This window comes from Rhinolophus ferrumequinum, chromosome X (genome assembly GCF_004115265.2).
Source record: "Rhinolophus ferrumequinum isolate MPI-CBG mRhiFer1 chromosome X, mRhiFer1_v1.p, whole genome shotgun sequence".
NCBI lineage: Eukaryota > Metazoa > Chordata > Mammalia > Chiroptera > Rhinolophidae > Rhinolophus > Rhinolophus ferrumequinum.
The window spans coordinates 73,941,102-73,954,028 of record NC_046284.1 but is presented as its reverse complement, the minus strand read 5'-3'; the positions used below and the strand labels follow the sequence as shown (position 1 = coordinate 73,954,028).

Genomic DNA, 12,927 nt, shown 5'->3' with positions numbered 1-12,927 from the left:
TTTTCCTAAATCCCCAGATACATATACAAACTTACAGAAACATAACCTATGACAAAGATATTATAAATAAAAGCTTAAAAGCTTAGAAGAAAGAAACTGAATGTAAAAAATAAAATAAATTTTAAATGACTTGTATAAGGTCACTCAGAAACTAGCAAAGTCAGAATTTGAATCAAGTCAGTCTGAATCCAAAGTCTGTCCTCTGGATGTTATACTGCTTGAACCTTATTTTTTTTTATTAATTATCATAGCCCAAGGAATTCGTGTAGAAAGAAAAATTTGCTTTCGGGTTTTATGATTCTGGGGTAATCTATAGTATATAATTTCCCTATTCACAGAACGAGTAGTATTGAAGAAGGAGGAGGAAGAAGAACTAGAAAAAAAAAAAAAGGTGATCTGCCAAATTTTTATCAAGATGAGTGTATTTATAAGGATTATTTTGGTTGCAAGTGATGGAAACCCAGCTGAAACTCACTTAAGCAAACAAAGATAACTTATTTGTTCAAATAGCTTAGCTAGTTCAGACAAAGTTGAATTCGGGTACTAAAAACGATGTTGTGAGGAAACTGACTCTGCACTTCTTGACTATGCTTTCCTAGGGGTTCATTCTAGGCAGGCTTTCCCCCAAGTAATAGTAAAAATGGTCATGAGCAACGTATTTCAGACTCACATTCTATAAGCTTGGAGCTGTGCCAAAATATCCTAACCATGGGGAATGAGGATCAAAGGAGAGAAGGAAGAATAACAATTGGAGGAAAAATCTCTATCACGAAGTTGCTTGTGCTTTTGCCAAAGTGTGGCACTAGACATCCAACCAATCTCAAAATATTTTATTTATTGATTTATTTCATTCCTTCCTTTATAAATTAAAAGTAGCAGTTGGAATCCCTCCATAGGGGTTTGCCATCATCCCGTTAGTTAGTAAGTACTGCAGAACATAGGGGATGTGTTTTTTCTCCAGGCAGACTTATTTCCTTTCATACGTAAGTTTTTCTTTAAAAAACCCATATTGTCTGTATAGAAAGCTAGAGAGGCCATTAATCTTTGTTTGCCCTTAACATGTTATAAATTTCTGAGAAATGTAATATTTTCAGATACATTAGCTTAATTCTGAACATCTACTTTAATGTACATATAGCTCACCAGAAGCAATATTTTCAGGGTTTTGTGCATGTCTTAATTCACATACATATTTATAATGATTAATAAAATATTGGAATCTTTATTAGGGAGTTACAAATTGCTTCCCATTTAATTAAAGCAGGTTCAGATTTCAATTTCAATAAGAGCTCTAATAAATCATGCATCCCTTAAGGCACATCTATAACCTCCATATCCTCATAAATATTAAATAGTTTTGATTTGTATTAACCACAAATGTGTCTTTCCTACAAGTGATAAATACTCTGTGTGTTCCTAGTTGTACCATTTTTGGCAATTTAAAATCAACATTTTACTATAAGGATTTACCAATTGTCAAACTTTTCAAAACATCACTCTTCTTTTTAATGTGAGCACCTGTGGGTTCCAGAGCCTCTCTCTCTGTAAGTGCCACATGAGTTGAATCTCTTACAAATCTCTTTGTAAGAATCTCTTACAAATAACATGCTCAAAAGAGACTTACAACTATGGAAAATGAATTACTGCCATAAATGTGTGTCCCTCATGCCCCAATTTCTGAGACCTCAGTGCTTCAGCAGCTGAACAGAGAGCAAAGCTGGTTCTGAGGCTTGGAATAACTTTTTCTCTCAGATAAAAGTTAACAGAAATTAACTACACCTTAGTCCAGTAACACATGGAGGAGAGCTGAGCTCCTTTTCTCCCGGTGATGTCATCAGATAGATGCTGAAGTGGGAATGGAAATGTTAGATTACAAAATAAAAAGTCCTGGATGACTAAATTATATGTATGTAATAAATATTGAGAAAGAAGTTTGTCCTAAGAAAGGAACTTATATCCCAAGATATACTACTTCCTTGATTTAAAAAAATCACATCATATAGTAATCTGAAATACTACAAAAGACATTGCAACTAACATGTTTTGTCTTATTTTTACAGAAACCTGTTTAAAAGAAACAAAAACACTACCAAGTAAATCCTTCCTTTGCTACACAAAGTAATTTCCTGCTTTTCACAATTAAATGAACTAGGCTTCAAAAGCAAGAAAATGCCTATATTAGAAGACATAAATACAAGTGCTATATCCTGATTAACACTTTAAACTTAACAAATGAACTCTTGAATTTTCTGTTTCTGAGCTGTGCCTTTTAGCTAAGAATATACAATTAATAAAAATGTATCTTCTGAGTAAGAAGGGATGGACAAATGCATTAATAACCACCCCCTCCCTGGCCCACAGGCATGTGGCCAAGATCACAGCCAGACCTGACTGTTTTCCAGCCCAAGTGCCTTGTACACTGGCCTTGCACTGTGAGCTTTACTATGTCCCTCTAGGGTATGGATAGTGTCTTTCCCAGCCCTGCATGTTGAGTGACAAATAATTGGTTATTGAGCTAAACCCTTCAGCAGTAATCAGGATGTAATTAACCCTTTGCCATACTATTTAAGATCATCAGCTACTTAAAGTCATACCCAGTTGCTTGACGATCTCTTTCCCATAGACCAGTTTCACACTCTCCCCACTCCACTACTGTTATCACTGCACGCTTCTACCTAAGAAGCTGAAACTAAAAGGTCACAAAAAGTCTCTTACTGTCGAACTCCAATACTGAGTAAGAGTTTATTGAAGTTTCATCCTATTTTTAAAGAGTTGGATTGACTTTAATGTCCTTTAAATGAACAAATGTGTCGGAAGAAAACAGAAGAACCTTTCTGTAAAGGTGCAAATGTCATTACCTAGGATGCAGTCTGCAAGAGTCCAGGGGTGCCTGGTTTCTTATTTTTGATGAAAAGTGGATGACCAAATCCCAGGTATGCAGGCAGACATCTTATATCTGCGTGCATAGCCATGCTCCTTGGAAGTGGTAGGCAAGTCTCTTCCTGAACAAAGAAGGTGTCTTTATCCATTTTAAAGGAAAGCAAAACCGAGCCCAGGGAGATATTCCAGGAAACATTGGAATCAATTATTTGAGCCCATCATTTTGAGGTCCCTCATCCTTGGGAGTAAAGTTCCCCTTGGTGCTCTGCTGGTGGCACCTGAAGCCCTTAGGCTATGTTTGTTGATTAAATCAGGTGAGTAAGAAGAGGCTGTGTGTGAGAATATTGGGCTCCAGTACAGGCAGAGCTTGAAGACTCAGGATTGCTCTGATCATCGATAACGGGCATCTGGGAGCCTCCTGCCCACCCTTTGCCTCCCCACCTGGATAGAGGACAGACCAGTACACTGCCCACCCAGTTTGAGACCCAGACTACAGAACAAACCCCACCCCAGGCCCACAGAAAGCTTGCATTCCTCTAGCTTCATTAGGGCAAAACGGATAGTTGCTACTGGCTTACAGCAAAGTGGTCTAGAGGCCCCAGAATCACCCTGAGCTGCTCCATCCTATATGGTAACTACTAGCAACATGAGATGTGCTTAGAACACACTAGATGTGCTGCAAGTAAAAACTACATGCCAGGTTTTGAAAACTTAGTATGAAAAAATAAATCGTTTCTCCAGTATGCTCACTGGGAAACAAAAGACCCTGATACACTTTTCTGGATCTGGTTAAAAAATATTTGCACTTTTGCTGGAAAAGTGACCCCTCATGGGCAACTCATGGGCAATTTCGCATGTCTTTGAGTTTCACAATTTAAAGTAAAAGAGTAATTGTGTGTATCTCTCCTCCCCACTATCGCGAGCCCCTTTCCAGCTAACCCTCAACCCCACTCCATCCCTACTCCCTGTCAGACTCTGAAGTGTCACTCATTTTTATTTTTAATGTTTCCAGCAGTTTCCAAAACAAACAGTGGAGGCTGCGACGGGCTTGGTAGTCACTTAGTTGGATGCAACAGTATCTCTTAACCTGAGCCGCCTGAGCCGCCATTGGTGGCAGGTCCGCTCCCTAAGAGGCCCGCGCTTGCCAATCTCTGCGTTCTGCCAGGCCCTGGAATCAGGGAGTAGAGGACTGATGGTGCGCACATGTCTGTTGGGAGGGAGGAGACCGCAGAGGGAAGGAGGACTAAACTCCAAAGGACTTTGGCTTCAGTTTGATCTTCCTTCTCTTTCATCCTATTCAAAGAAAAATATATACGTATATATAAAAATTATATACACACACATCTTTTTTCTTTGAATATATATTAATCCAAAAATTGTTTTTTCTGATTTGGGTCCCCCCTCCACCCCCGCTTTCCCTCCTTCGCCTGTCCTCTGCGCCCTCCCTCCTCCTCCCTCCCTAACCCAGCTCAGGTTGAAAATTTGCAGTGCACATTCCCTTCTCCCCCTCCAAGGATGGCTCTGAGCTCTCGGGCACACGCCTTCTCGGTGGAAGCCTTAGTGGGGAGACCCAGCAAAAGAAAACTGCAGGAACGACGAGAGGAGGCTCAGCCTGAGCTGCTGGAGAAAGAGGGCGGAGAGGAGGAAGAGAGAGGGAGCGGCGCAGGGCGAAAAAGCAAGCCGGGTAAGTACCCCAACCGCACCCCAAAGCCCTGAGCCTGTTACCCACTCTTGCTGGATCTGCAAATTCCAGCGTGGTCTGCGAAGCTGCAGGAGGGCGGCTAGTACTACTACCATTGGAAATCCTGGCCCAGGCGATGGCCGCTTTCGGGGCCGCCGCGGGCCACCTTGGCCACCTGGCTGTTAGGGAAGTTTCAGAGCCTCCAAGTTCAGCAAAAAATTTGTGGTTCATTTACGGTGAAGGAGAAGATCTCCACATGTTTGTGGAGAAGTGAGACTCTCCAACCTCCCCAAAGCCCTGAGAGCCAGAGGGTGGCTGTTTCTCAGGGTAGGAAGCAGGGCACGCACCCAGATTCCGAGGGGATTCAGCCTCCGAGACCTAAAGTCTCAGAGATACTGGTGAGGATGGGTAAATTTGAAGAAGGACCGTGCCTTTCACAGGGTGCGACGTGGACTACTTGCTCACCATCAGGGGGCTACAATGGGTGTTGCGGGAACTTGGGGCTCCACCGCCAAGGTCCCCGGGGAAGAGACAAGGTGGGTCTGCTCCGAGACAGGCGTCAGCGAGAAGGGAGTGTGCTAACGGCCAAGCTCTCTCAAACTCTTGGCGTCTCTGTATCCAGCAGAAAAGCGACCCAAGAAAGAGCCCTCGGCAACTGCATTCTCAGGCTGTGGCGGCGGCGGCAACAGCAGTGAAAGTCTGGGAGAGAACGATGCTATCCAAGTGGAGCTTCAAGGATTCGAGCTGTGGAAGAGATTCCATGACATAGGGACTGAAATGATTATTACCAAGGCCGGCAGGTTCGGCTCTGCCCAAGCTGTTCAAGGGCCACACACAGTAGATACTTAATATAACTCTCTCATAAGATGTGGTGCCTCCAGTTTTACGCTCTAGCACCCATCCCCCCATGTCTCCACCCCCGACAGTCATTATAAAGCCACTGCCTCTCAATGGATCAGAGTAGGATAGTACCTGGCCCATGTCAGTGGCTTTCCTGTACATTGTGACTCCAATGACTCATTCTCCCAGCTTTTACCTGTGTGATGTACTACAAAAATTAGACCTGCTAAGGCAGGTGCCAGATGCCACCCCCACATCTTAAGTTATGGTCAGGCCTCTCCATTAAATCCTCACAGTTATCAGTGGATAATATCCCATCTAGCAGCCTATCCATCCCACCTAGCCCAGGCTAGTTTGAGGTGGACCATTCCCACTTTGACCTTTTGTTGTTGGGCAGCTTCTTTGGGGCAGCTGGGTAATTTTTTGTGTGAATCTTCCTAATTGCAGTCTTTCCTAAATCTGCCTCACAGAAAGTAGTGCTGAAAACTTGAGGGGAGGGGCACAGCTTTTTCTCTCTTCCTTGCTCTTCCATAGTTTTTTTATTATGATGGTAGTGGGGAGTAGGGTGGACAAAGCCTTGTGGTAAGGATATTCTGCTCTAATCAGAAATCTTGAACTTGCTCAATCACGTATACAACCAACAGTCTGTTTTCATGTAGCAAATGACATTCCCTAAACCTGTCCTAGAATGAGAAGGGTATTGTGAATTTATTCACTTCTCATTTGTCCCCATCCTTGCCCCACTCCAACTGTCTCTAAAAGCGCCCAGGTCAGTCGCTATTTTCTCTTCCACAGGCGGATGTTCCCCTCTGTTCGGGTCAAGGTGAAAGGTCTGGACCCAGGGAAGCAGTACTGTGTGGCCATCGACGTGGTGCCTGTGGATTCCAAACGCTACAGGTAACCTGCCCAAAGAAGGATACCCCAGGCCCGGGCTGGGAATGGGGATTCTGTTCTTTGTAACCTGAGAGTGCTGTTTTGAAAAACTCTAAAATGGGGGGTGGCGGGGTGGGGAGGGATGAGAGTTGAATTTGCTCGCTCAACCTGGGTTTCACAGTGAGAGAAGAGCAAGTTTCCTCTGTTTTCCTCTAACTCGTGGAAGCAGGTGCCAATTGGTGTTTCAATGTCTCCCAAACCCTTCACCTACCCACTCTTCTGGCTTTGGCTGTCCAAACTACAGAAGGTGTGGGTTCAGGAGGCTAGGAAGCTATGTGAAGGAATTTGGGGACAAATGCCTGGGCTTCTAGGTCCGTACTGGGCTCAGGGTTGTGGTACTTTGGCAGCAGGGTCCTGGAGCGATGCCTTGATTTGCCATGCAAGGCTAGTCTAGCAGTTACCAGCGCTTAGGTCCATCTCTTCTTCCTTAGCCTCTTTCCTGAGGCAGGGGTCAGGTCCCAGAGAGTACCAGAAACATTTCCTCTTGATGTAAGCTCTCTACTTAGAGCTGAATTGATCTAAAACCAGAGGTCTTTCTGTACTAGTAGCCCAGAAGCGCTGATCTGCAAGCCCTTTGGCTTAGGGACTACAGGGACTTGTGCAAAAGCTGCAGAAACTCCGGCTGTGAGCTGTGAGAGACAGAAGGTGGGTGTCTAGCCTTTGTAGGAGACAGCCTGCCTCATGCCCGGGGCTGGGTTTGAGGGGGAAGGAAAAGGTGCAGTTCAAAAGCCTGCTGCAGACCCAGCTGTTTGCTTCTCGAGTTCCAACTATCTTGGGAATGCTGTGCGCAACTGAACAGTTGTAATTGGAAACAGTGTGAAAACCAGCCCGGAGACCGCATGGGGTAGAGCTCGTGGGAATATTCTGATGTGAAGCCTTCTTAGCTAAAGGGCTTCCACGACCACTGGTGGCGATGGGCTGGACAGACACCCTCCTCACCCTTCTGCTTCTTCCCTGACACTTCTGGCCCAATGCATGAAGATTTTTTCAATGGCGTCTCTGCGCAGTAAAACGGGTTAGATCAATTTCTGTTGCGGTTTCTGTGAGGAAATACAAACCAGACTTTGAAAATCCCATGACATTATACTGTCCTGGCACTTCATTGCATTTTAATGACATACTCTTATTTACAGTTTGCTTTCTGTCCCTGAATGCTCTTTGGAAATCAAGTTAGATCTTCTACTAGTTGCCTTTGGGATTAGCTGGTGAACCTTGGCTGAGGCACTTAGGACTAGATCCCGGCAGCCTTCCTCCCATGCTCCTGGCTTTGGCTGGCTGCACATAAAGCTACACTCCGCACCTTTTCAGGTATGTGTACCACAGCTCTCAGTGGATGGTAGCCGGGAATACAGACCACTCGTGCATCACTCCCAGGTTCTATGTTCACCCGGACTCGCCCTGCTCTGGAGAGACCTGGATGAGGCAGATCATCAGCTTTGATCGTGTGAAACTCACCAACAATGAAATGGATGACAAAGGCCACGTAAGAGTGCGAATTATTTGCCCCAGGAAGGAAGGGAAGGAGATACTGTCTTCAACCCACAGGTTGCCCTGGAGATGCCAAGGAGGCTTCTCCCAGATGAGCTAGTTGTAGTCTTTAAGAAGTGTCCAAGTTCTAGGTCTGTGATCAGAGTTGCTTCTGTGGCCTTTGTTAGAAGGCTGAGAGTGCTGGGGGTTAGGGATGGTGAGCTAGGGGACTGTGAGGACCAAATGACACTTGTTTAAGCCAGGATGCCTGGAAGGGGATGTTTCAAAGAGCTCTCTAGCACCTCAGCCTACCAGACAATCCCTATGGTCTCTGATTGCCTTCCCATAGATGAACACCTTCTGTGTGGCATGGTGTAATTGGAAATCTCTCCAACCTGCCCACGTCCCATGGACTTTTCAGGTCACTTTGATCTTGAGCCTTCTGCTGCCCAGGTGCACCCCTGCTTCTGCCCTGCCAAGCCTGGCCCTGTGCTAGTCACACAAGGAAATAAGCAGTCTCCAGAAATTAGGAGGTGGGGGATGTCAGATGATTGCCCATCAGTTAACGTAAGCCCAGGGAACTTATGGCAAGAAGTCAGATCCCAGTGACACTTGGGGACATCACATGATCACCCACATTTGGAAGTAGAAAAGGGCCCCATCTGGAAGTAGAGCCACTGCTGCCTGGTGCCGCTGTGGTGCCCTGCTCTGGAAACCCTTTACCCCAGCCTCTGTCTGGGGCACAATGGCACAGAAAAGTCCTTGTTTGTGGCTAGCTTAGCCTTTCTGGTTGAGCTTCACTATTGTGTGTGGGCAGGTTGGGGGGTGCTGGTGAGAGGGGGAGAATATCGGGGAGGGGAAGCCAATTTCTAGGCAGCATTTGACGATTTCTCCTCCAGATCATTCTGCAGTCCATGCACAAGTACAAGCCCCGTGTGCACGTGATGGAACAAGACAGCAGGGTTGACCTGTCCTGGATTCAGTCCCTGCCCGCTGAAGGGGTTAAAACGTTCTCCTTTAAAGAAACTGAGTTCACCACAGTAACAGCTTATCAAAACCAGCAGGTAAAGCTAACTAGGTCCCAGGCAAGCAAGGATGGCCCCAGAGGGACTTACAGGATAGAGACAAGCTGCACTATATGGACTGAATTCCCTTGATTTTTTTAAAAGGTCTTATTGCATTGTCATCAAGGAAAATTTGATTATGAATTGTGTGGATCTTGTGTTAAAAAATAAAAAAGAGCAAAACAATGTGCCAGAAGAGAAATAAGATAATCATTCGCAAGTTGACTTAGAAATATGCTTACATTTATTTAACATACCATAGTACACGTTGAAAAGTGTTTTGTGGTTGTTGTAACCATTAAAAGCAACGGTGACAGTGTTATTACTGAGGGCACTGACTTTATCTTTGTCTCTCTTTTGAATTCATAGATTACCAGATTGAAAATAGACAGGAATCCTTTTGCTAAAGGATTTAGAGATCCTGGGAGAAACAGGTAAGCAACATAACAATCATATCTAATATTTACATAGCCCTTTTCACAAGTATTATATATAAGGAAACTGTGACTCAGAGACTCAGAAGCCCTACATTTTGCAGCTAGTAGACATTCTGTCTCTAAAAGCTTGCCTCCTCCCAATCCCTTTCCAACCCACTTTTAAGATATTGCTTATTCTATCTTCCTGTTTTTTTTTAACTCAGGGAACAATTACTCAGGATTTAATTTACAAGTCTAGCTATAAAAAAAAATGATATTTCAGATAATCACCCCTAAAAACCATAACAAAATAACTCCAAAGTTTGCATAAATCATTATTTTCAGGAATTGCATTCTGGACTTGCTGAAGGTGAATCTCTTTTTCAGGGGTGTATTGGAAGGGTTTTTAGAGACCTACCCATGGAGGCCTTCTCTCACTCTGGATTTTAAAACTTTTGGTGCAGACACACAAAGTAAGAAAAGTTTTATTAATTTTTATTTTAAATGTTAATAAAATAACTACAGACAGAGCCTTTGTACCAAATACTACAAAAAAGGGATAAGTGCATGCCAGAAAAATGTGTGTTTAGAAGAGCGTGGGTATATATTTATCTTGATTAGGAGGTAAGAAGCAAAAAGGGAGGGGAACTGGCATGAAGGAAAAGAGCAGAGTCATGGTAATGGTGGATTTATTGACTTATGTCTTCTTGAGTTATCATAAACCTGAGATCACCAGATCTCACCTGGATTCTTTAGCATCTCACTATTTATATTCTTTAGGATCTGCCTGTGGTGCATTTGTGTACTTGTTTGCAACTATATTAGATATTGAAATAAATATTTTGTGTTTCATAAGCAACATTCAGCACATGTCAAAATGACTTCCATTAAATTAAATTAATTTAATTTTTTTTACCATTGCTTAGTTCTAATTTTCCTTTCATTGTGAATAAGGAAAATAAATGTTGAAAACAATACTAAGCCATCACAATGAATTACTACAAGCATTTAAAATATTTGCACAGTGTTTGTTCTGAGGTAGGGCATTACATGACTAAATAATAATCATAACTAGACATTTCAGGCCATCTGGTGGAAGAATGTATACCTTCATTTCCTCTGATACTCAACAATATATAGAAGAGTTTTTATTTGTTAGCAACATGGAATTATTTTGCTCTTTTGTCTTTACTCCATTAAAGTCTTTGTCTTTAAACATTAATTCAAGGTTACAATTAACTTGAGAAAATCATCAACATTACAGTTAGGTTGAGTTTTACACGATACCAAAACAACCAATTGAAATGTGAAGAGAGGAAGTCTAATCATTCAGTAACATATTTCACTGAATTTACTATATTAATTTGGTCTGGAAAATTGCATAGAAAAATATGAACCCTTATCTGATAGTATCACTTTAATGGCATCTAGGCTGCATGTTTTTCAAATATCCAAGTCAACACAAAGTACACTAATAAAGAAAGAAAGCTAAAGATGATCATTAATTGATGATTTAAAATACACAATTTTCTTAATTATTTAAAATGTCCAGAATGCTCTCAAATTGCAAAGAAAATGGGTCCCAATTTTTAAAAATAATTTTGAATGTTTAATTATAAAATATATTTTCCACCTTGTTGATAAAGGATTAGGCTACATAATATAGAAAAGAAAGAGCAACACCAAAAAGCAAATAAACAAAAAACACAATGTTGATCAAGTTCAGTCAATAACCAGTTTTTTAATTCAAATACTTAAAAAAATAAGGTGTAGAGTCTAGATTTTTGTGAACTTTATAATTATTCCTAATATTAGCAGATGATAGGCAACTATAAAAGATCACCTGACAACATTGATAAGAACACTTTCATTTTCATCTTGATACTTTTTAACCTGCAAAATTGCCTTTAACTCTTGATATAGTGCACCATGGAATTCTCCCTTCTCATATAAGGAAAAAAGTCTAATACATTTAAATATATGTTAATACTATATAAAGATTACTTTCATGTGCACTTAGTTTTTTTTTTCTTTATCAGACTGAAGCTTTCTACAGAATCCCAAACAACCAATTTGTTCAACTTAATTAAAAGCTTTAGTAACTTTTTTAAAGTTTTTTTTTTTTTAAAAAAAAAAAAACCTTATTTTTGTTTGTAACATATAATTGACTTTGGGTCATATTTATTTGTTTGTTTGTTTGTTTTTTGTAATTGATTGGATAAATGTTGTTCCCGTGCCTAGCACAGTTCTTGAGCATAGTGAATGCTCAATACATGAGGCATAATAGTAGTGCTAAAAATAATCATGGTAGTAGAGATACCATATTCAACTTTGGTCAGACGAATAAGCATGTTTTTGTTTTGTTTTGTTTCGTTTTCCTAAAGAAGTTAAAAGAACTGCGAACATACCAGGGACGCTAATCTAAGAATAAAGCAGGGATAGTTATGGACATGAGTACTAATTCAGTAGGGACATCAAGTTTATTGATCATTGACTGAATTGTCATTCACAGGTGGAAGCAGTGGCTCATCTCCAGTGACCTCTAGCGGAGGGGCTCCCTCTCCTTTGAACTCCTTGCTTTCTCCACCTTGCTCCCCGCCTACATTTCACTTACCTACAAGCTCACTTGGAATGCCCTGTCCAGAGGTGTACCTGCACAATATCAATCTGCCCCTTTGCTACAAGATTTGTCCAACTAATTTTTGGCGACAGCAGTCTCTTGTCTTGCCTGCTCCTGAAAGACTAGCAAGCAGCAGCAGTTCTCAGTCATTAAGCCCACTCATGAAGGAAGTTCCCATGTTATCGTCCCTGGGAGTCGCCAATTCAAAAAACGGTTCATCTACAGACTTCAGTGGGCAGTGTGTACAAGCGCCTAATTCTTCCAATCAAATGTATGGATTACAGGCACCTGGAAATATTTTATCACAAAACCCCATTGCCCAGGAAGCAATTGGTTGCTCTTTCCATCCTTCCTTTGGTTTTTATCGGTACAGCTTCTCTTTGCCATCTAGACTGGTAAATGCTCCCAACCATCTCAAAGTGAATGACAACAGTCAAGTTTCTTTTAGAGAAGGCAAATGCAATCATGCTCACTGGTATCCAACAATTAATCATTGTCTTTAATGAAATAGTTACATTCCTAAAACAATTGCATGTAAGCACATAATTTCTTTATTTGTAGCCAAAGAAAGGTCAAGAGCTATTTGGCTAACAAAGCTTCATTATAAGAGGGTATTTCTCTGTTATGCATTTAAAATGCCTTATCAAATGTTCACAAGAAGTTATAGTCATTTTTTACCTATAATAAATATGACATAACAATCTGTGATTACAGTGGCCTTTGGCCTCAAAATAAGATACTCAATAAATGTCATTTGATGAGATAGACTACCAGTGAAAATTGACTCCAGGTGATGATGTCTCTAATAATAGGGAAGCCAGTGTACCATGTCAACTGCCTCTTACATATTGACAATAACCAAAAGAAGATGGATTTAATTCCTGTGAAAACAGTGAAACAATTTTAGTTTAATCTATGAATATTGGGTTCATTGTAATTATCTATCTAGTAATTGTAGAAAAAAATTTCATTGTTCAATTGCCTTCTACTTTTATACTCTGCTGTTGAAGGAGCTACTAATCTCAA

The 12,927-nt window shown here is 41.5% G+C and overlaps 1 protein-coding gene across 1 annotated transcript; it reads left to right on the top strand.

The window, feature by feature from the left end:
• The first annotated feature begins 4,395 nt into the window (after positions 1–4,395).
• Positions 4,396–12,404, top strand: TBX22 (T-box transcription factor 22). Its single transcript, XM_033119337.1, has 8 exons — positions 4,396–4,564; positions 5,184–5,361; positions 6,197–6,298; positions 7,643–7,817; positions 8,701–8,865; positions 9,235–9,299; positions 9,669–9,754; positions 11,794–12,404. Exons 1-8 carry the CDS (start codon positions 4,396–4,398, stop codon positions 12,402–12,404), a joined length of 1,551 nt encoding a protein of 516 aa, XP_032975228.1.
• The last annotated feature ends 523 nt before the right edge of the window (positions 12,405–12,927 follow it).